The following is a 24,888-nucleotide window of genomic DNA, read 5'->3' on the forward strand; positions in this document are numbered from 1 at the left end:
GTCCATCTTACTCTTGAACTTAGGTTAATGAAATAAACCACAATCTCATCTCATCTATTTTTTGTGTCTTTCACTCTGCTGGGAATTCTTTAACGTTATACATGGCAAATGCTAGAAGAAGAAGAATTTGTGATCACTAGAATTCAAAGAGTAACATTTAATCATCTTGCAAAAATGTTACTTATCCTTTAAGTGTTTTTTTCTTCTTTCTTTAAGAATAAGTATGCTAATTCAAGTCAAACTTTTTAAATATTGATATAAGGTAGAAATCGACTTTGTTTTTCCAAGATTGGTAACAAATGTTCTTAAAATATTTATTAAATATAGATTCAGTTTTCTGATGATTTGAAATCTTTCCACCTAGTGTGAATATAAATTTTCTGCACACACTTGGAACTATCTAGAGATTTTCTGTTCTTTCTTATCCATATATTCCACAATATTTCTGGGTCATAAAAACACACTTAATAAAATAGTGAATAGAAAAATATATGAATAGTTATTGTATGATTCCACTTTTCTGAGGTATTTCTAGAGGCCAACAAATGAGACAAACTCAGAGACAAGAAGTAGACTGTCAGGTTACAGAGGAAGGAGGGGAACTATTATTTAATGGGAACAGAGCTTTTTTTTTTTTTTTTAACCCACTGCACATTAATGCCTGACCTCTACATATGTCTCTTTCTTTCTTTCTCTCTTTCTTTTTTAATTTTTATTTATAAAAAGGAAACACTAACCAAAACCATAGGATAAGAGGGGTACAATTCCACACAATTCCCACCACCAGAACTCTGTATCCCATTCCCTCCCCTGATAGCTTTCCTACTTAAAATTTTTTTTTTATTATATTTATTTTTTTTATTGGATAGAGACAGCCAGAAATTGAGAGGAATGGAGAGACAGGGAAAGAGACAGACACCTGCAGCCCTGCTTCACCACTTTTTTTTTTTATAATTTATTTCTTTATTGGGGAATTAATGCTTTACATTCAACAGTAAATACAATAGTTTGTACATGCATAACATTCCCCAGATTCCCATTTAACAATACAACCCCCACTACGTCATTCATCATCTTTCATGAACCTGTATTCTCCCCACCCACCCACCCACCCCAGAGTCTTTTACTTTGGTGTAATACTCCAATTCCATTTCAGGTTCGACTTGTGTTTTCTTTTCTAATCTTGTTTTTCAACTTCGGCCTGAGAGTGAGATCATCCCATATTCATCCTTCAGTTTCTGACTTATTTCACTTATTGGGAACAGAGCTTTTAAGGGATGACAAGTAGGTTTGCATCACATATGTGATAATGGTTACACAACATTGTATATGTATTTAATGTCATTGCAGTTACGTATTTCTGGTGGCTAACATGATACATATATTTTACCGTATTGGTTTTTAAAAATTGATATTTTTATGTATACTTTATTATAGTAATTTTTTAAAAACTATGTTTTGGGTAAAAAAAAAAAGAAACCATAATGGTATTTGATAAAAGACTGTGTCTGATATCGGTTGATTATTTTTGATTTGCAGGCTGCTGGCTCCCAGATTGGCATGATTGTCAATTCCTTTACTAATATCACAGTGGCCATGATCATTGCCTTCTACTTTAGCTGGAAGCTCAGCCTGGTCATAATGTGCTTCTTCCCCTTCTTGGCTTTATCGGGAGCTTTGCAGACCAGAATGCTGACCGGTTTTGCCTCTCAGGATAGGGAGGCTCTGGAGGTAGCAGGCCAGGTAATCTCAAAGACATGATTTTTCTGACTGCCTGTGACTGACTGTCAAACTGTTAGGAATAAATATTACAGAGAGACTTGAGAAAACAGCTTGCAAATGCTCACAGTTAAAAAACACAAACAAACAAACAAACAAAAATAACCTCCTACTAGTTAATGTGCTTCTGCCCAAATGCTGTGACCATATGACCTAAGTGCTGTGCACTAGAGCAGGTGTAGACAGATAAGGACACAGAGTTCCATTTCCTCTCATGGGTTATTTTTCCCCACATCCTCACTTGATATACATTCTCATTCTTAAAATGAGCAGTCCGGTCTTCTGTGTGTTCTGGTTTTCCAGCTTAATGGTTTCCTCAGCTCATGCTGCTGACACAGAGGCACTGTAGTCATCTGCTTAATGGCACATACCTGTAATTTTCATACCTTAGTGTTTAATAGACTTGTGATAAATTTCTTTCCTAATACACCTATAAGATAATTTAGATCTCAAAGACACTTCAGTTTTAACTCTATATTTTTATTTCTTTTAGAAATAAAGATTTGTTTATTTTATGATAGAGGGACTAGAGCACCTCTCTGACATATTCAATGTCGGTGATCAAAATTGGTGTTACACAAACAAATCCTGCCATGTGTCAACTGGGCCATCTCCTGGCCCTGCTGTATACTTTCACAAGTCGCTTCTAATTACTATGTGGTTATTTGAAGGTAAATAACAGCAAAGATATCTACTTACTAGGTAGAAGAAGCCACACACACACACACACACACACACACACACATACATACATACTTCACTCCGAACAAATTTATTATGATCTAGTTTTTTCCATTTTTAAGAGGGGGGGGATGAGAGCACTGCCCCATGGAACAAAAGTCAGAAGAATTCTGCATGCCAGTGGTAGGAAGAAGTACTTTGTGCCTTTTTCAGCAAAGGCCTCAAATTTAGAAACATTGATTACTTGATAAAATGTATAGAATGAAACAAATTCAAATTCACTTTATAGACTAAAACATGAACTGTGTACATGAACTGTATAATTGATCCTACATTCTACTTTGTGAGATTGATTTTTAAGGAAATAAAATCTAATATTTATAATTCATATTATTAAATTATCTTTTACCTCAGAAGACATCTAAAGTATTTGAAACCTTGCACATGAATGAAGATAAAACTGCACAGCTTTCAAGGACAGCCACATACACCTCCCACCCTTTTTGTGTTTTCTCCAACTAGAAGCAATGAAGTCACCTTAGTGTTAAGAAGAACTTGAATTTAACTGATGTAATGCCTTACGGTTGAGCTGAATGATTTCCCAAAAGTTCTTTGTGTTCCCAGATAAAACCCATCTCAATTTGTACTGCATTCTGTCATTTAGTCCATGTAGAATTTGCAATTTCACAAAAGTCAACACTTCTACTCTTGATTCTTAAAACTCTTTCTTCCTTCTTCAGATCACAAGTGAAGCTCTCAGCAATATCCGCACTGTGGCTGGAATCGGAAAGGAGAGGCAGTTTATTGAAGCATTTGAAGCTGAGATGGAGAAGCCCTTCAGGACAGACATTCGAAAAGCCAATATTTATGGATTCTGCTTTGGTTTTTCCCAGTGCATCATGTTTGTTGCTAATTCTGCTTCCTACAGATACGGTGGTTATTTAATCCTCTATGAGGGGCTTCACTACAGCTATGTGTTCAGGTGAGGACTTCCTAGTCTAGAACATGAGGAGTCACACTCTAGGGACTTACTGTCTGGTTCTATCAGCTTTTGCTATTAACAAATCATCCTAAACTTGGCATCTTAAACAGTTAGGATGTATTGTTTCTCAGGATTTCGTGGGTAGTGGGATTATTGTCCTGAACTGAATCAACGCAGTCAGTATTTTGAATAAGCTTCAGTTTCCAGCCTTTCTAGCTGGAGAGTTTGTTTTCTTCATAGTATGGCTTCCGAGTTCCGAGTACTACAGCAAAAGAGAGCAAGTCCAAATACACAAGCACTGCTCCAATGCCGGCATGCATTATCTTCTTTTAGGCTGTCTTTTATTTTAGTATAATCTTTACACGTGATTTACTAATGGTGGACAAAGTATTTCTTTGTCTAAAAGAGTTTTCTTTTATTTATGTTCCTGCGAGAGGGCAGAACACTGTCTCTAGTGTTTGTTGGTACCAGGGATTGAACCTGTGAGCTCCAAGACCGTAGGCATAGAAGTCCAAGTCCAGTATGTACTTCTGTACTACATCCCTGGCCCATTTAAAAATATTTATTTATTTGGAGAAAGAGAGTCATACAAACGAGTCTAGATTTAAGGAGTGAAGAAATGAGATCTCCCTTTAAAGTTAATTTTTGTGTGATAAAGAGAGACTAGTGTTGCCAGGCATCAAACCAGGGACCTCATGCACTTTTCTGACCGAGGCACCTCCCCAGCCACTGGAATCCACCTTTCATGGACAAAATTCTTTCTGTTTCTCCTTCCCTCTTACACTCCTATCGAACTCATGACAATTCTTACATTAGACAAACACAGTTGAAGGCAATTCTTACACCACCTACATGGAATAGATTTCAATGGGTATCATGAATTAAGGGCACAGTCCTTATGTCAACTGGTTATCACTTGTCCTTTGGGTTGAAAAACTGGAAGTTCTCTTATTTGCTGAGCAATTCCTAGAACTCAAGAGAAACATTTAAAAAAAATTTTTTAATTTATAAAATGGAGATATTGACAAGAAGAGAAACATTTTTTAAAATATTTATTTTATTTATTTATTCCCTTTTGTTGCCCTTGTTGTTTTATTGTTGTAGTTATTATTGTTGTTGTCGTTGTTGGATAGGACAGAGAGAAATGGAGAGAGGAGGGGAAGACAGAGAGGAGGAGAGAAAGATAGACACCTGCAGACCTGCTTCACCGCCTGTGAAGCGACTCCCCTGCAGGTGGGGAGCCGGGGTTCGAACCGGGATCCTTATGCGGGTCCTTGTGCTTTGCGCCACCTGCGCTTAACCCGCTGCACTATAGCCCGACTCCCGAAGAGAAACATTTTACTTACTAGATTACTCTTTAAACTTTAGAACAAGCAGATAGAACAAGAAAGGTAGAGGAGTTTCCATGGCCTCTGAGAACACCATTTCCCCTCCATCTCCACAAGTTCACCAATCGAGAAGTTCTCCCAACTCCATCCTTGTTAAAAGGCTTCCATAATTGTGATGGATTGAGTAAATAACTGACTTTGCTCATATGAACTCAAGTCTTGAACATTTTTCGCCATACCAGTTTGTAAGGGGGTGGGTGGAGCATAGTGGTAGGAGGGTGAATTGAGAGGTTTGACTCCCTAATTAAAAAAAGAAATTAGTCTCCGGGGCAACCAGCCCTCAACCTTAGGTCACCTAGATTTCCCAGTCAGTCATTAACATTACAAAGATGCTTTAAGCACTCTCTACACATAGAAAATTCCAATGATTTCAGAGCATCTGGGCCTGCAAAGGTCAAAGACCGAACATATAGTTCCTGTCATAAGTCACATATCACAGAGGAGTATGAAAGGGGTGCATACAGAGAAGTAAATGGGGTGATCACTCACTTTTACAGTCTACCACGCTAGCTAGTGCAGATTCATAGAACTTTCTTGTTTGAACTCCACTGTCTCCTTCAAAGAAAGTATGTTTCCAAAAGAACGGTACTCATCAGGAATTATGATGAATATATATATATATATATATATATATATATATATAGAGAGAGAGAGAGAGAGAGAGAGAGAGAGAGCTGGGATCTGCTTTCTTAATACATTTAGCTTTGAATTGGGGGTTGGGTGGTAGCTCACTGGGTTAAGTGCACATAGTACTAAGTGTAAGGACCCAGAGCAAGCATCCAGATTTGAGCCCTCCCTCTCCTCCCCCCACCCCCTTTATAGGGAGGATACTTGATGGTGTTTTTCTCTCTTCCTCTCTATCTCTTCCATCTCTCTCAATTTCTCTCTGTCCTATCCAATTTATTTATATTAAAAAAACATAAAAAATGGCCACCAGTAGCAGTGGATTCATAGTGTTGGCACAGAGCCCCTAGCATAACCCTGGAGGCAAAAATAAAACATACAAACAAACAGCAACAACAGAAAAGAATTAGCATTGAGTTCAGTTTATCACATTTCCAGAAGTTGAGACTTTTGAGCTGTCAGATGTGTTGGAATGGGAAACAACCTGATAAGAACTTTGAAAGATATTAGGAAAAGCTGTTCCAGTAAAGAAAGAATCTGTTCTTTCTAGTTTATTCTCAAACCAAGTTTGGTCTCCTTTCTTCTAGCTCCTTTCTTCTACCCAGCCAACACCCAACACAACCAGAAAAATTTGTTGTCTGAATATTGCATATTTCAAGTTTCTAACTAAACCACAAACCACAAACTGTTGACTTGAATCATTTCTGTATTTTTAAACAATTATTTAGCATCATGTGAAACACAGAGATGTACTATGGTTGTAGAAATAGCTCAGGTGACAGATTGGAGAAGGATCTGACTTTTTTCTCTTTCTGTCTCATAGAAAAACCCCATTTCATGTGAAAAAAAAAAAGTGGATGATTATGGAAAATTCCCACTATCTGGCTTCTCTTTAAAAATGGAGTTTACCTTCCACCATTGCCAACTTTAAGTGTTTTTCATTGCTTTGGGCTTTGAATGGGGGTTCCTAGAGATGTTTTGGTGTGCAAGTCCATTCTGAAACAATGCCTGCATTTAAAGTGAGCTGTAAGATACACAAAGGCACCACCCCTATCCCCGAGCCAGTGAGAGTCTGAACAAGGAGAAGGATACAGGCAATTGTAGTTCATGCTGTCTGAAGTCTGAATTAAATGTATAGTTGGTAAGAATTGATGCCTATATTACCTGTCTTTTTTTTTTTTGCCTCCAGGCTGGGGCTTGGTGCTTGTACTGTGAATCCATTGTTCCTGTGACCTTTTTTTTTTTTTTCTTTCTTTTTTCCTTTTTTTTTGGATAGGACAGAGAGAAATTGAGAGGGAAGGGGAAGATAGAGAAGGACAGACAGACCTGCTTCATTGCTTGTGAAGTGACCCCCCCACCACCACCCACAGATGGGGAGCCAGGGTTCAAACCAGGATCTTCTCATTGTATTGAACATGTGTCTAGTTAGTGAACCAAGGAGTAAATAAATAATAAGCGTGATGAGAGACAGCTCTGTTGCTTTATAGGCCATAATAGGAAAGGCATCCTTCAAAGGTTATTGCACTTCATACTATAACTCAGTGTACCACTGCCTGGGGCCCCAGTCATTATCTTTTAAACTCTGATGATCAAATCAAAGAATTACAATATTGTAAAAAAAAAAAATCTTTCTAGTAATTTTCAAGCCTTCTTTTGATATTTTTTAGAAGTGTTTTTCAGTGAAACATTTTTTTTTTTAAAAGAAGCCCTTGTGGGACGAAGTGCTGGCACATCTAGCAGTGACATAAAGACCAAAGTTCAAGCCCGGAGCTCCCACCTGCAGGAGGAAAGCTTCACAAGTGGTGGAGCAGTGCTGTAGGTGCCCCTCTTCTCCCCTTTCCTCTCTCCTCTTTCTATTGTTCTTTCTTTCTCTATAAGGAAAAAAAAACAGAAAAAAACATGACACAGGGGACATTGATGTTGTGCAGACACCAAGTCCCAGCAATACTGGTGGCCAAAAATTAAAAAGAAAAAGAGGCACTTATATTTGAAGCAGGAATTGGTGATCTGAGCCCATCCCCTGATGCAATTCCCCACTAATCGTTTTTTTTTTTAATTTCTTTATTAGGGGAATTGATGGTTTACAATTGACAGTAAAACACAATATTCTGTACATGCATAATATTTCTCAGTTTTCCACATAACAATACAGCCCTCACTAGGTCCTCCTCTGCCATCATGTTCCAGGACCTGAATCCTCCCCCCACCCCTCAAGAGTCTTTTACTTTGGTGCAATACACCAACTCCAGTCCAAGTCTACTAATCCTTTTTTATAGAATATAATTCAAAAGCTGCTGATCTCTTCAACTCTCACATTCCCAGACAAGTCTAAAGTGTCCTACTCAAGATTCTTCATGTATTTTCTAGAAGAAGCAAGGGCAGACCCCCAAATTCATCTCTCCTAAGTCATAACACAAACCTCACCACACCCTTCTCTACATGGATGTCTGCAATTGCAGGGTGATCTCTTCAGTTGTACTGAGTGCGACAGCTCTTGGAAGAGCCTCCTCTTATACCCCAAGTTATGCTAAAGCCAAAATATCAGCTGCACGTTTTTTTCAACTGCTAGACCGACAGCCCCCGATCAATTCATATAGCAGTGCCGGTGAAAAATGGGTAAGTACTGAGCCAGGGACCACAGACTTGTGGGGAAGACCATGTTTATCTGTATGTGTCTACCAAATAGCCACTATTGAGTTTATGAATTGATTCCTACAGTATGTGGGCTAATTTCTTTGCACTCGGAATAGACAGTACAGCTGTATATTAATAAAATGAAGTTAACATTAAAAAATAGTCATAAAACTGACATTTGAATTAGACAGAAATAGCCAGCAGATACACAATTCTATATAATATCAAAGTTACACACTGAATGAAGCTAGAGGTTTCTTTTTTCTTTTTCTTTCTTGTGATCTACCCAGTTATGCTATCTACTGATATTTCAATATGGTATGTAGAAATCCAGTCCTTCTAGTCTAGTAGTATTAGTTGAACACATGCTTTATCTAGCATTTAATATTAGCTCATGTGTACCTCTAAATCTCATCAAATATCTTATTTTCTAAGTGATAATTCCCACAGGGGTTTATTTAATCTTTCTTTTTTTTTTTTGTAAGATCATAGTATATTTAAAAGAAGAAAAATAAACCTAAGCCAAAGTCAAACTAAAATTAAATTAGCAAACTTCTTAAATTCATCAGATGACCTGTTTTTCCATAATGCAATAGTTGTCTATGAGATGCTTGCTCATTTCTAGAATTCATAATTCACATACTACACAACAGCCAGAAGGTATGCATGCTTGCAAATTAAGGCTATGTAACTTCCTAAGCTATTTCAAGTGTAATACTATTACTTTACCTCATTGAGGGATACAGCTGTAGGATTTTAGCTAGTCACTGGCTTCTATAATTGTATCTTCAGATTCTTCTATCCTATTCATTGCTAGACAACATCCAATAAGCAAATCCACTTAGTTTAGGAGATTACACGTCTTTAATTTCTCTACTCATTTTCTCTGGTAAACCATTTTATTAAGTTGTTTTCCTTATACATTATACTTTTGGAGCATGATTTAATGGTTTCTTAAACTGGGGTTCAAAAAAAAGTGATCACTGTGTGATGGTGGCAGAGTTCTGTAGTCAGCAACTCCCAGAGATAACCCTGGTGACAACTAAATAAATAAACGTAGATAATAGTGTATATCTAATATTCTGGGTTCAGTAGGAAGATATATATATTATATATACTATATATAATATATATAATTATATATATAATATATATTATTATATTATATATATAATATTATATATATTATATATATTATATATATTATATATATATAATATATATAATATATATATATTATATATAAAGATTATATAATATATATAATCTCTCCATGCACAGGACAACTTCCAGGGGAAGATTGACTTTGTTGACTGTAAATTTACATATCCTTCTCGACCCAACATGCAAGTTCTGAATGGTCTCTCGGTGTCTGTCAGCCCAGGGCAAACCCTGGCATTTGTTGGAAGCAGTGGGTGTGGCAAAAGCACCAGTGTTCAGCTATTGGAACGTTTCTATGATCCTGACCAAGGGAAGGTGGTAAGCGATACCAGTGCTTTTGAAAAATTTGCTTTCTACAGACCATTTTCCATGCCTGACAGTACTCTTCAAGGTAGTGCGTTGCCAGACTCATTCTAAAGTACCTGCCTTGAATACTTAGCTCTCTGGATGTTTTCCAGTTCCAGCATTTACTGGTTGACCTTATTTTCCCTCACATTCTTCCAGTTCCAGATGTTCTCCCTAGTTTCCAGTTAGGCAAGGAAAAGTGAGCACCCTGCAAAATAGGAGATGAAGATATTTAACAGAATCACTCACTTGTCTTTGAATGGAGCAGGAAGGACAAACTAATCAGTAAACTCATGACTGGGAATGAAAACAGTGGGGCAATGAGAACACAATAATAAAAAAATCATAATAATAAAAGGAGGGGTTAGTATGAAAAATCTTGGTTCAGTTCATATAACATAAGGTTAAAGCTAAGTGATATAAGTTTAAATTGACTGTCATGCTCAATAAAATTTTGACAAGCCTAACAGGAAAAATTGACAGATTTTGTTATTTTCCAGTCTTTCTCTTTTTCCTCTCCATTTTCTCATCTCTTTCTGTCTCTCTCTTCTTCTTCTTCTGCTCCTCCTCCTCCTCTGCCCTCTTCTCCTCCTACTCCTTCTTCTTCCCAAAATATGGAATTTGCTGAGTATTGTAAAATAAAATAAGGACACTCTGTGATAAAAAGCAACCTCCAACCCACCCTCTCACACACAAAATCCTCTGCTTAAATGCAATTATTTTTAACCACCTGATGGTTTAATATTTCCCTGTGATCACTTTGAAGTCTCTTAGTAACATGCTTAAGTCGCTGTTTCATGATTTGACCATTTTAAGCTTGCTGTTGACTTATTTTCAAGAGATGAAAATGTAACTTACCCTTATCAACCCCCCTTCTTTTACCCACCTCTTCCGAGTACAGATATGACTTCAATGTTCTTCTAGTTTTAAATTTAACTAATAACATTTCTGCTTCTTTATACCATCTATTGATCATGTCTCTTGAAGCCTTTCTTTCACAGTAAGAGCATTAGGAATTACGCCTTTATTCTTATATGTTCTTTCTTTTCAACCATACTTTACTATCAAGAAAGTCAAATGAATACATTATGTCTTTAGCATTTCAGTTTTTACTCTAGATTGATTCTAACACTGAAAGTTAATAACTTCTATTATGATTACATAGGTATTATTCACTGCACCATGAATATGTGTCCTTTCCTGACAGTCTAATGTAGCAGATACCTGGCTGAGGAGATATCACAACACTAGAGAATAGGGATTCAATATTTTCATTATTTAATTGGGTACCGAGAAAATGCCTGATATTTCATTAAATCATAAGGAAATCCTCAAGAGATAAAAATCAGTTTTCTAGAGTGTACAGTAGTAGCACATTTATAACAATTAATAAACAGTTCCAGTATTTAGTTGAGTACTAACTTGTGCTTTGCCAACATAATACTATGAAAAATGAACAAAGGAAGATGAGGAAAGGCTAATTGTTTTTGAGGAGGAATTCCTTATATTTTTTTCTAATGGCTGTTGCTTTTTTTCATTCCTGGAATATTATCTAAAATAGAACATACTCGTAACATTCAATAATAATTATCTGAAATAATAGGAACAAATACTTTTTACTTGTAGCTAGACATAGTGTGCCTTAAGTTATCCTAGGATTCCTAAGTGAACTGGTTCAAATGGAAGATATGTGAATGTCTGTACTTAACTGTCTCATAGGACTGTGAGTTAGTTCTCAGAACAGAGTATCATTTTTCATTCAGCAGACAAAGACTACCTGACAAAATGCCTTTGTGGCAGGCAATGCCTATGTTCCTTGATTATGTAAGTAAATCTTTCTTACTTGAATCAACTATCTCAGCTTACGGGGGCTAGCACCAGTATAATCAAGACAAGTCTTACTTTTGTATGGTCCAATAGCTTCACATAGAGAAGCCCGCTTCATTTATTAAGATGTCTCAAAATTGAGGAGTATGCGTATTTGAAGAGGATGTGCGACACCAAAGCACAAGGCAAAGCTTTTTAAGTATAGTAGCAATCCTGAGTGCCTTCCTTATGTGTAGTATCTTTAGAGATAGAGTTTTAGGAACAAATAAACAAAAGCATTATCTGTTTTTTTTAATTTTTAATTATCTTTATTTATTTATTGAATAGAAACAGCCAGAAATCAGGATGAAGAGGGGTGTAGAGAAGGAGAGAGACAGAGAGACACCTACAGCACTACTTCAACACTTGTGAAGCTTTTCCTCTGCAGGTTGGGACCAGGGGCTCGAACCTGGGTCCTTGTGCATTGTACCATGTGCGCTCAGCCCGGTGCACCACCACCCAGCCCCCAAGAAAAAACAAAATCTGATCACAACTTTGATACCACTCTTTCAGACAACATCATGAGAGGCAACGTAGTTTATTTCCAAGCCCCTTGGGATAGTTGTCTCTTAAATAAAGCAAATGTCCTATTTAATGATCTCTACAATATGAACTTTGCTTACTGATGAATTCTAAACCATGACACACTATTTGTCACCTCTATTGACAGATCATAGATGGGCATGATAGTAAGAAAGTTAATGTCCAGTTTCTCCGCTCACACATTGGGATTGTTTCCCAAGAACCAGTGTTGTTTGCCTGTAGCATAGTGGATAATATCAGGTATGGAGACAACACCAAAGAAATTCCCATGGAAAGAGTCATAGAAGCTGCAAAACAGGCTCAGCTGCATGACTTTGTCATGTCACTCCCGAAGGTGAGTGCTAAATCAGAGTCAGTCATTCCTCAGGGGAGACACAGATGGTGAGAGAAAATATAACCAAAAACATGATGGTTGTGATTCAAAGAAAACCGCAAAGGCAATGCAATTTATTTCCCACTCTCCCAGGATTCTTTTAGTTGTTTAGGAAAAAAAAAACCACAAATACCCATCATCAGTATATTCTTTGGCATTGGAAAGTATTATACTCGATAGTTTTGGAAAGTATTATTTTTATCCAATGCAACAGGTTCTATAGAATTTGTTTTATATACAGCATCAGGCTAACATAGTAAAAAAAAAATCTTTATTTGGGGGAAAATACTGGTTTGAAACCAAACACTTCCATTTAATAGTCATATTAATTCTGATGCAACTATTGAAATTTTCTGAGTCTTAGACATCTGCAAAATGCAAAAAATAGTAAAATTAAAGAATATGCATAATAGTTAAAGCAAGTTGCTATTATTATTACTATTATGCACATTAAACTTAATTACTTGACAGCATATATTTTATGTCATAGGGGAAGTTGCATCTGCCTTGATGCACCTTGTTTTTCCAGAATTGGCTCTAAATTTAGTGCAGTAAGAACTCTTGACACTGGTCAAGCCCCCAGTCCCACCTGCATATGTGTGTGTGGGGGGGGAAGGGTGTGTGGATGAAGCAGTGCTACAGATGTCTCTCTCTATTTCTCTGTTTCCCCCTTCCATCTCAATTTATTTATCTATCCAATAAGCAAGTAAATAAGATATTTTTAAAACTAAAATAAATGCATAACAGCATAAAAACATCTTTACTTCTCCACACAAAGGCTCACAGAGTCCGTATTTTCTTATAATCTTTGATGAATTCAACATCATGAAGGGCTCAGTCTGTGACCGTCGTGTCTGTGCAAGAACTATCTGCCTCTCACTAAATAAAATCTGTATCTGGGGGCTGGGCAGTAGCTCAGTGGGTTAAGTGCACATGGCACAAAGCACAACAACCAAAGTAAGGATCCCGGTTCAAGCCCCCAGCTCCCCACATCTGCAAGGAGTTTGCTTCATAGGTGGTGAAGCAGGTCTACAGGTGTCTGTCTCTCTCTCCTCCTCTCTGTCTTCCTCTCTTCTCTCAGTTTCTCTCTGTCCTATCCAACAACAACAACAGCTATAACAATAATAACAACCACAATAAGGGCAACAAAATGGGAAAAACAGCCTCCAGGAGCACTGGATTCATAGTGCTGGCACCGAGCCCCAGTGACAATCCTGGAGGTAAATAAATAAATAAATAAAATCTGTATCTGTGCACAATCTACCTTTTTTCTTTAAAATAAAATTGGCATACTTGTAAAAAAAAACTCATTCACTATTCCTAAATTGAAAAACCAAGTAATTGCTAAAATTCACAGAAGGGTCATTGATGTGGGATCATACAGCACAGTAGCAGTGGCTGTTTCTAGATCTCAAGTTTACCATCCTTTCCCCAGAAATATGAAACAAATGTCGGAGCTCAGGGGTCTCAGCTTTCCCGAGGGGAGAAGCAGCGCATTGCTATTGCCAGAGCCATTGTACGGGATCCTAAAATTTTGCTATTAGATGAAGCTACTTCTGCCTTAGATACAGAAAGTGAAAAGGTAGGTATTGATTTTCTAAAGTTTTAGATCATTATAAATGAGCTTTTTTCTGTATTATTTGTCTTTACAGCATACCATTATTTTCAACTTTCTGACAATAGAAATTGCTAGCACTTTATGAAACCAAACGATATTAATAGTGATTTAAAATAGCATTTTGAGTGGTCCGGGAGGTGGCACAGTGGATAAAACATTGGATTCTCAACCATGAGATCCCAAGTTTGATCCCCAGCAGCACATGTACCACCAGAGTGATGGCTGGTTCTTTCTCTCCTTCTATCTTTCTCATGAATAAATAAATAAATTCTTTAAAATAAATAAATAAATAAATAAAATAGCATTTTGATTAAATAAAACAACTTTAACAAATAACTATTTTTAAGGTTCTGTAGGCTGTATGAGACTTATTCAAGGTCCCATGATGAGATTTCTTAATAAATTAAAATAATGCAAGTTACCTGGCAGCTATTTCATATTTAGTAGCTCGTAGGTAATGTGGCAGAGCGGATGGATAGCATCCATCAGAGAAAGAGGCCAGATGTGCCGTGATATTTCCATGAGAGGAAATGCAACTGAGCAAAACACCATTATGAAATTCCCAGTTTGTAATTAACATCATAAAAGTCAGGATTCCATTTTCATGAGGGTTAAATTGTCCCCAGTGAAGAACGATATTCCAGATAGTCATATAACTGCTCCTCTATCTTGTGTCCTTTGATTTTAGTTTTGCAAATTATACCATCAAGTATTGTAAAATTATATAGTGCCTTATGGGTTGGTTCACTAAAGGTCTTCAGCTTATGGGCTGCAATTTAAATCATTCATGCAGAGCATTCAGCAAATACATACTTAATCCTCTATATACGTCTCCAGTTAGGCCTTCGGATTTGCCCGCTGGTGTAGCATTGCTTGTTACTCAGGTGGTATGAAATTGAATTCCTTTGATGATGAGCCGGGAACAATCACATGTCTTCACATCAACTTTCCATCTTTTCTTTGTAGACGGTGCAGGTTGCCCTGGACAAAGCCAGAGAAGGTCGGACCTGCATTGTCATTGCCCATCGTCTGTCCACCATCCAGAACTCAGATATCATTGCTGTCATGTCACAGGGGGTAGTGATTGAAAAGGGAACACATGAAGAACTGATGGCCCACAAAGGAGCCTACTACAAACTAGTCACCACAGGAGCCCCCATCAGTTGACCTCACTCAGGAAGTTCACACACAGATGGTGTACCAATGACAGGAGTGTCGTGGGCTATTATTGTTTTATCATTATTTTCTTTCTTCCTTCCTTTCTTTTTTTTTTAATTTTTAAAAATTGATTTAATAATGATTGATAAGACTGTAAGACAAGAGGGGTACAATTCCACACAGTTTCTACCACCAGAGTTCTGAGTCCCATCCCTCCATTGGAAGCTTCACTATTCTTTATCCCTCTGTGAGTATGAACCCAGGATCATTATGGGGTGCAGAAGGTGGAAGGTATGGCTTCTGAAATTGCTTCTCTGCTGGACATGGACATTAGCAGGTTGATCCATAACCCCAGCCTGTCTCTATCTTTCCCTAGTGGAGCAAGGGTCTAGAGAGGTGAGGTTCCAGGGTACACTGGTGAGGTCATCTATCCAGGGAAGTCAGGTTGGTGTCATGGTAGCATCTTCAACTTGGTGGCAGTGATTCTTGAAGTCATTCTAGTCCTGTCTTGTTGTGATCCCAGGTGATCTCCTTTGGTGATCTCTGCTGACTTGGGAGAGGAGAGGAAAGGAGAGGAACACAGCTGCTGCTGCTCCGTAGCCCCGCCTCTCTGGAAGTTTCCTATTATCTTCTTTAAGAAGAAATGCTGATATTTTACTTTTAAAGATGTTGTTATAGGGGGCCAGGCAGTAGTGCACCTGGTTAATCACAAGGTTAAGCACACTTACTACCATGTGCAAGGACCCATGTTTGAGCCCCACTCCCCAACTGCAAGAGGGATGCTTCATGAGTGGTGAAGCAGGTCTGTAGGTGTCTTCCTCCCTCACTCTTTGTCTCCCCCTCCTTTCATTTATCCCTGTCCTACCTAATAAAATAGAAGGAAAAAAGAAAAAGATAGCCACTGGGAATAGTGGATTCAGCCCCAGTGAAAATCCTGGCTAGAAAAAAAAAAAGGTATTTTTATGCATTGGAACCCAAGCTAATGTCTAATGAACATTAATAAAATTTAGGCTTTTTTTTTTCTTTTGCAAATCACTCTCCTGGAGGACAATAATCATTAATAAGGCAGATGTTTCTTGAGTACAGTTCCTTATTTCCCTGTGTCAAATGTCTGTGCACCATTCCCGCCACCAGCCACGTTTTCCTCCGCCACTGTACACTGAGTTCCCATGCTTTGTCACCTACCTGCTGCCAGCCATCTTTAGGACTCTTGGCTCTGCTGCAGCAGACTACTAGTCTAAGTTTTACCCTAAAACTTACTCCCTTTTCTCCCTTTCTTTGTTTCTTAAATTGTACCTGTGAATGATGTTATACAGTATTTATCTGGCAGTTTAGTTTCTTGAATGTTTATATATAGAAAACAAAAGCGGTTAAGCGCAGGTGGCGTAAAGCACAAGGACCGGCTTAAGGATCCCGGTTTGAACCCCGGTTCCCCACCTGCAGGGGAGTCGCTTCACAGGCGGTGAAGCAGGTCTGCAGGTGTCTATCTTTCTCTCCTCCTCTCTGTATTCCCCTCCTCTCTCCATTTCTCTGTCCTATCCAACAACGACAACAATAATAATAACTACAACAATAAAACAACAAGGGCAACAAAAGGGAATAAATAAATAAAATAAATATTAAAAAAAAAAGAAAACGAAAGCAATTGGGGCAGTGAGAATGAAATTGTTGTGTCAAGTAACTCTTAGTCATCATGCAGTGCTTTCTCCATGCAGGAGACACTTGCAATTACTATGCTGTAATTAGAGTGAAGTTATATAGTAAATGAGACTGAATACCTCAAGGGCAGAGGACAGTCCTTTGTATTTCTTGAAACTTCGGTGTAAAGAGCATGGCCTAAAATAAACTCTTAACAAATGTTTGAAGAACATATGTGAAGAACAGAACTGAAGACCAATTCTATTTTCCCTTTTAATTCCTTAAAAATCAAATATTATTTAGTATTGGTTTAAAAAACTATGAAATTGTGGAAGACAAGCTTCCCATCTCTATATGTTTAATACTTACTATTCTTGCCTTCACAACATCAAAATGACCCCATCTTACCCATTTTTCCCCACTCCCCACATACCCTGCCTTTTTTACTCTGATAACCACCGTAGTTTTCAAAGAGCCTGAGAATTGTTTTTCCAATTATAGCCCAATTATTTTTCTTGGCTAAATTTTCTTACATATGAAAGATGCATTCATATGTAAAAGAAAACCAGGGAAAAGTGGGCTTTTACATACTGGATGTTTTCAAGCTGATAGAAGAAGAAAGTAGCGAGTATTAGTAGGATGCGTTCATTGGCATATGTGTTGACTTATGTAAAGATTCAGAGTACAGAGTGTTGGGCCAGTCAGTGGCACACCTGGTTGGACACACACATCGCCATGAGAAAAGACCTAGGTTTAAGTCTCCACCTGCAGGGGGAAGCTTCATAAGCAGTGAAGGTGGCAATAAAAACAAACAAACAGCAACAGATTTCAGGGTGTTGAGTGGTGAAGTTGTCCTTGGCCACATCAGCATCTGCTGGGTGGCTGAAGCAGAAGTTCTAGCCCCAGTCCTTACTATCCTCACCGTCCATCTCTACATTAGTTACTGACTTTAGTTTCTACAAAATGCTGTTCATGAGATTTTCTTCAGATCATGCATTTTACCTAGCTGTACCTTGGCATGGTATAATACCAAAAAAGTGAGGAAAATATATTGATGTTTAGCTTTACTATCCTAAAACAATACTAAATATTAAAAGATTTAATGAAGGAATACAGTCAAAAAGTGAAGTAAAAAAAATGATGAGAGCAACATAATTTGAGAAGCCAGGAAGGAAATGGACAACTGATTATGGATTTAGAAGGGGAGAGAAAAGAACAATTTAACTGTTAGTGTGAGAGGCCGAGGAATAACCCATTCTGTACCACAACCCCTTTCCCCCTCACCCCACAAAGCTAAGATTATTAAGGACAGTGGGTCCTTCTGATGGAAGTGATAAGGAAGTAGACGAGACTGAAGACAGAGACTGGGGTTAAGGGTTTGTACAGAAACACAAGTGCAGATATTTCTCTTACATCAGAATTGCTATCCTTTCATCTCTACAGAAAACGGGGTAGTCTTCCTCTGGGGAAATTCAGAGATTGCATTTAGGGACACAGCAGTGAGGGCTCATAAGCAGAAGAGGGGATTGAATATAAAGATACAGCTCAACAGAAAAAAAAAAAAAAGAAAAAAAACCCTGACTGCTCACATCTCTGTCAAGATTGAAGGGTTATTTTCTGAGGAAAGTGACCAGTCCCAACAGAGAGGTTTACAGGATTACAGCCCCAGGGAGTCTTCAGTGAAACTCCCAACCAGATAACTCCACTGACAGCAATATGCCCCCTTACTCAGAGCGGCTATTTGGAGTGCACTACTCTTGCACAGGCATAGGGCACCAAGGGTCACTAGACACCTAGGAAATATGTAAACAGAAAATTCAGAATTGACAGCATAGGACACCCAGGAAAAGAGTAGCAAAGGTAATGGAGACAATGCAAAGACTGGAAAAGTATTCAAAGATGGCTAATACATGTATCTAATGAGATAAGAAGATACTCCCTTGGGATGGGCAGTAGTGCAGTAGCACACCAGGTTAAATGCACATAGTAATAAACACAAGGATCCTGGTTTGAAGCCCCCCACACCCACCCCTGCCCGGCTCCCTACCTGCAGAGGGGTCACTTCACAAGCAGTGAAGCAAGTCTGCAGGTGTCTGTCTTCCCCTCCTCTCTCAATTTCTCTAAGTCCTTTCCAACAACAGCAACAACAACAATGGAAAAAAAGATGGCCACCAGGAGCAGTGCTGACACTGAGCCACAACAATAACCCTGAAGGGAAAGAAAGGAAAGAAAGAAAGAAAGAAAGAAAGAAAGAAAGAAAGAAAGAAAGAAAACATTCCCATATGTTCAAATAAAAAGAAAATTCCACAAAAACAAAGTCAAGGAAAAAAGGAGTTATAAATAGAAACATATTTATCTTTCTGAAAAAAAGGTTAAATTCTTTTTTTTAAAGATTTTTTAATATTTATTTATTCCCTTTTGTTGTCATTATTTTATTGTTGTATTTATTATTGTTGTTGTTATTGATGTCGTCGTTGATGGATAGGACAGAGAGAAATGGAGAGAGGAGGGGAAGACAAAGAGGGGGACAGAAAGATAGACACCTGTAGACCTGCTTCACTGCCTGTGAAGCGACGCCCCTGCAGGTAGGGAGCCGGAGCTGGAACTGGGATCCTTACGCTGGTCCTTGTGCTTTGCGCCTCATGCGCTTAACTCTCTGCACTACTACCCGACCCCCAGCTTAAAATTCTTTACACCATTCATGGGAGCTTTCTATCCTAAGAAAATAGCAGAACTTTTTTTTTTTTAAATCATTTTTCTTTGGGGTGGGTGTTAATGGTTTACAGTACAGTTGTTGGTACATAGGTATGATTTCTCATCTCACATGATAGGTGTCTGCAAAACATCTCCAGCCTCAATTTTGGTACCTTTCCACCATCCCATATTAGAACTTCTAGGCTTCCTATCCTCTCCCTGCTCCCCTTCCCCAGTCATGTGCTTTGGTGCAATACACTGAGCCAATCCAAGTTTGAGTTGGTGTTTCTCCTTTGCGTTCTTGTTAAGTTCTGTATGTGAGTGAGATCACCTCATATTAATCCTATTTTAGGCTTTTTTACTTACTTATTTATTTATTTATTTAATTTTGCCTCCGGGGTTATCGCCGGGGTTCGGTGCCTGAACTATAAATCCACTGCTTCTTGAGGTCATTTTCTCTCCTTTTGTTGCCCTTGTCGTTTATCGTTGTTATTATTATTGTTATTGCTGTTGTTGGATACGACAGAGAGAGGGGTGGAAGACAGAGAGGAGAAGAGAAATGTAGACACCTGCAGACCTGCTTCACTGCTTGTGAAGCGACGCTCCTGAAGTTAGGCAGCCGGGGGCTTGAACCGGGATCCTTACTCTGGTCCTTGCGCTTTGCGCCATGTGTGCTTAACCCGCTGTGCTACCGCTCGGCCGCTCCTCAGAACCTTTTAATCAGCTTTTTATAGGATAACGTTTCCCATTTCCAGCTGAAGATTGTATTTCATTACTATATCTTATGCATATAGAATCTCTATAAAAGCTCACATAAAGGTGTTAATGAAGATTTTAAAAATTGGGACCAGGTGGTGTTGTACCTGTTATTTTTGCAAGGACCCGAGTTCAAGCCCCTAGTCCCCACTGCAGGGAAAAAGCTTCACAAGTGGTTATCTCTCTGTCTCTCTCCTTCTCTATATTCCCTTCATCCTGATTTCTGGCTGTCTCTATCCAATAAATAAATAAAGATAATAAAAATTTTAATTAAGAAAGATTTAAAAATTTAAGAATTTTAGTTGCTGTTTCTAAGTACATCTGGAAGTAAATTTATGTATGTGTGTGTACCATTGTAAAAATTAAATCTGTTTGCATTTTTTCCTAACTTTCCAGATCAAGTGAATAATCTCTTTGCTTGCAAGAGATGACAGGTGAAAGTAATTTAAACAAACTTTAAACTCAAAGTGGAATTTCCTTCACACAGTGTTCAATTAAATGCCTAATTAATTTAAATGGATAGACTGTAAATATGCACAGGATTATCTTCTAATTAGCATTGGCCAACAGTATAATGTGCTCATTATGCGATCCTAAGGCTCATGATCAGTAAGCAGGGCACACGTGATTGGCATGTAACTGTCCACATATAACTATTCAACCCAATAAGTCAGCACTAGGACAAAATGTGTAGTAAAGAAAGAGAGAATACTGAATACAGAGGCAGCTGGTGAATTGATAAAATTGCCTCCTTCCTCTAAGTCACATAAAAGTTCCTACTCACAAAAACATAGATATAAGTGTTGAACAACAGTGTAGCTGGAGATAAAAATAGACATTTTCATAGCAGAGAAAATTATTCAGCTGTTAGAGCATTAGACTTATATGCCTGAGGTCCTCCATTCAATTACCAGCACTGCTTGTAGCAGAGGAGTGCTTTCATTTCCCTCCCCTCCCCACCCCTTCCCCTTTCTCTCTTCTCTCCCCTTCTCACTGATTCATGAGAAACTTTCTCTTTATGTATTAAATAAAAATTAAGTCTTCTTTTTAAAAAGGAAGATTTAAGCTAACCCAGAACAAGGAATGAAAGAAAAATTTCTCAACTTACTAGCTGAGAGTATGTATTCTTTATCAAGTATGAAATCAGAGATGAGCAATGTTTTAATCAAATTTCTTGGAAGCTGAACATTCACCTGTTTACTGATACCTTGTAATAACATTTCCTAAACATTTTATAATTTAGACAGTGTCTTGTCTTCTTAATTTCTTCTTTCTTTCTTTCTCTTTCTTTTTTAATGTATTTTTTATATTTCTTTATTTTTCCTTTTTGTTGCCCTTTTTTTGTTGTTGTAGTTATTATTGTTGTTATTGATGTCATTGTTGGATAGAACAGAGAGAAATGGAAAGAGGAGGGGAAGACAGAGAGGGGGAGAGAAAGATAGACACCTGCAGACCTGCTTCACTGCTTGTGAAGCGACTCCTCTACAGGTGGGGAGCCGGGGGCTCAAACTGGGATCCTTATGCAGGTCGTTGTGCTTTGTGCCACCTGCGCTTAACCTGCTGTACTACCGTCTGACCCCTCTTTATTTTTTCTTTTCTTTTCTTCTTTTTTTTTTTTTTTGTGTTTGGCAAAGGACAGCCCCTCAACATTAAGTTGGAGGACTCGAAGAGCAGGACCAACAGCTTGAAAGCTGGCAGGAGCTGCTTGTTGCTGGCTTTGAAAGTGACTGGGATCCATGTGGATTCAGTTGGCTAGGAAGGATCGTCAGTTTCCCCAATGAATGGGTACTCACGAGATGCACCACGGGAAGGTCGATCCAATGTGTGAAAGTGTTTAGCAGGTTATATAGAGAGGAATATATCTGTTAGTTTCATCCTTTGTTAGATAAAGATGTCAGAAGTTGATTCAAATACCTCCAATCCACACACACGTTTTGCTTTGCTTTGCTTATTTCTATTATATAAGCTGGAAAGTAAATTACTCCCTTGCACCCACTAGAGGCAACATAACAATGAAATCCAGACACATGTTTCTATGGAGGCTATTCAGTGGGGCACAGGCCAGGGAAGCCCCAGATGTCATCTGAAACTTGCCCTCACCTCCAATGTGCAGGGAGAAACCAGAGAAAGTGGCAGCCAGCTCAATATTGGTAACAATTTGAAGGAACAAGGGAACTTAGAAGGTATTGCTCTGAGTGGTCACAGGATAGGTCATTTTCAGCATTACCTCTGAAAGGTCTCAAAGTTTATGCAGAGACTTTGACTGTAGTCAAGCACATATGCAGCTCAGATATTCTCAGCCACACATTACATATTCCAGGATATATTCCTGGGGCAGCTTTTCAAGCAAAGCTACAATGTATAGTCCCAAGGGAAGAGGGGTGAGAAGCTTTCACTTACTTTAGGGTCAATTCATCAGTTACATTCTTTCAATTTCTTTACCCATTACAGTTCAGAATAAATTCTGCATGGAAGAAAGCCCATTTTTCTCCCCTTTTTTCCTGATGCACAGCATCCTTGAGATTATTTGGACAAAAGGAAAATACCAGAAAGATAAACTGAGCCTGGTTTCTGGATATCTTTGAGCAGCTGTTTCATTATGGACTTATCACCTACAGCGATCCTATTCCATGAAAAAAGGACACCTCTGACTTTTTTTTTCTTTTTTGTTTTTTATTAGTAATTTAATATTTATTTACAAAATTATAAGACAACAGGGGTATAATTCCCCAACTTTCCTACCACCAGAGTTCCACATCCCACTCCTATTAGAAACTACAGTTGTTCTTTAAAGATCACAGATATAGGTTGACTTCTATGACTACAATTATACCTATAACTACATATATTTGTCTGTTCTTTCTGTAGTCCTGCCTTCTCTTCCTTTCTAAGTCTTACTACTTCTTAATGTCCTCTCTCTCTCTCTCTTTTTTTTCCCTCTGGACTTGGGTCCTGATTGGGGTTCAGAGCACTCTAGTCATCTTCCCCTAACATTTATAGACAACAGTTCTTTTTGGGGTACGGAAGGTGGGAATTCTGGCTTCTGTAACTGCTTCTACACTGGACAGTGATGTTGGCAGGTTAATTGATAGCTTCAGCCTGTTTCTCCCTCTTTTTCTTTTCCTTTTCCCTTTTTCTTTTCTTCCCCCCCCCCTTTTTTTTTGCCTATAGGGTTATTGTGCAAACACTATGAATCTACTGCTTCTGGTGGCCATTTTTTTCCATTTTATTGTATAGGATAGAAGGAAATTGATATGGGGGGGGAGAGACAGAGAGAAAGATAGATAGAGATAGATAGACACCTGCAGACCTGCTCCATGCCTTGTGAAGCATCCCCCTGCAGGTGGGGAGCTGGGAGCTCGAACCAGGACCCTTGCACAGGTCCTTGTGCCTAGTACTATGTGCACTTAACTGGGTGCGCCACTGCCCGGCCCCCACAGCCTGTTTCTGTCTTTCCCTAGTATGGTAGGGAACATTCCATTTTTTTGGAACATTCCATTTTTTTAAGTCACTGAAGTAGGGTTGTTTGCTTATTTGTTTTTCTTTTTGGTAGTTGTTATTGTTAATTGAAGGTGAGTGCAACCTTAGGTGGTACAGTTATTTATTTATTTTTAAATAAAGGCACTAAAGCATAAATAAGAGAATAAAAGTACTGATACACAACAGAAGGACCTCAAATAGAACCCTTAGAGCAAGATGGAATTTTGCTAGGTGTGTGTAACCCAGGTTTGATCCTCTGACTCTCACAGTGCAGTGAAAAGCTTCAGTTCCTCCCCCCACCTCTCTCTCTCTTTACCTCCTTAAAAAAAGCCATCCCAGGATGGTGAAGTTTCAATGACAATAGCAACAACAAAAAGAATGAGAAGGACGAAATCAGTCTTTTCCCAATGTCATTATTATGAAAAGCATATATCAGTGAATGGAAGTTACTGCAGCTCATTCTTGTGGTTTTCCAGAAATATTTCATATATTCTGGATATTTTTTTCTTGTTCTGCTTTTTAGGAAAAAATTATTATTTTTAATTAATGCATTTATTTTTTATTGGGGGATGATTAATGGTTTACAGTAAATACAGTTAGTTATTGGTACATGTGCAAAATCTCCCAGTTTTCTGCAAACACTTTAACATTCCACCTAGGGACTCCTCCATCTTGCACCAGGCCCTGAAACCCACTCCAACCCCCCACTCCTTCCAGAGTCTCTCACTTTGGTGCAATATATCAAACCCAGGCCAAGTTCTGCTCTGTACTTGCCTTTATGTTTTTATTTATCAGCTTCTATCAATGAGTGGGACCATCCCTTATTCATCCATATATATTTTTCCCCCTTTGTTGTCATTGTTGTTTTTTATTGTTGTAGTTATTGTTGTTGTTGTCATTGATGTTGTCGTTACTAGGACAGAGAGAAATCAAGAAAGTAGGGAAGACAGAGAGGAGGAGAGAAAGATAGACACCTACAGACCTGCTTCACTGCTTGTGAATTGACTCCATTTCAGGTGCAGAGCCGGGGGCTCGAACTGGGATCCTTATGCCAGTCCTTGGACTTCACACCACGTGCACTTAACCCACTGTGCTACCACCTGACTCCCTCATCTTTCTTTTTTGACTTATCTCACAGGAATGAAGTGGCATTTCATTGCTGTCTTTA

The 24,888-nt window shown here is 38.3% G+C and overlaps 1 protein-coding gene across 4 annotated transcripts in view; it reads left to right on the forward strand.

The window, feature by feature from the left end:
- Positions 1–16,514, forward strand: part of ABCB11 (ATP binding cassette subfamily B member 11) — a 90,306-nt gene extending 73,792 nt beyond the window's left edge. For 3 of the 4 annotated variants that reach the window (XM_016195310.2, XM_007539307.3, XM_060177760.1), the window contains exons 22-28: positions 1,540–1,743; positions 3,201–3,442; positions 7,914–8,070; positions 9,370–9,567; positions 12,131–12,337; positions 13,812–13,958; positions 14,961–16,514. In XM_016195310.2, coding sequence (XP_016050796.2) covers positions 1,540–1,743; positions 3,201–3,442; positions 7,914–8,070; positions 9,370–9,567; positions 12,131–12,337; positions 13,812–13,958; positions 14,961–15,161 — 1,356 coding nt within the window. In that variant the 3' untranslated portion in view covers positions 15,162–16,514. The remainder of the gene's footprint in view (positions 1–1,539; positions 1,744–3,200; positions 3,443–7,913; positions 8,071–9,369; positions 9,568–12,130; positions 12,338–13,811; positions 13,959–14,960) is intronic. The other variant, XM_060177759.1, reaches the window with a different exon arrangement.
- The last annotated feature ends 8,374 nt before the right edge of the window (positions 16,515–24,888 follow it).

Source organism: Erinaceus europaeus, chromosome 18 (genome assembly GCF_950295315.1).
Source record: "Erinaceus europaeus chromosome 18, mEriEur2.1, whole genome shotgun sequence".
Lineage (NCBI taxonomy): Eukaryota > Metazoa > Chordata > Mammalia > Eulipotyphla > Erinaceidae > Erinaceus > Erinaceus europaeus.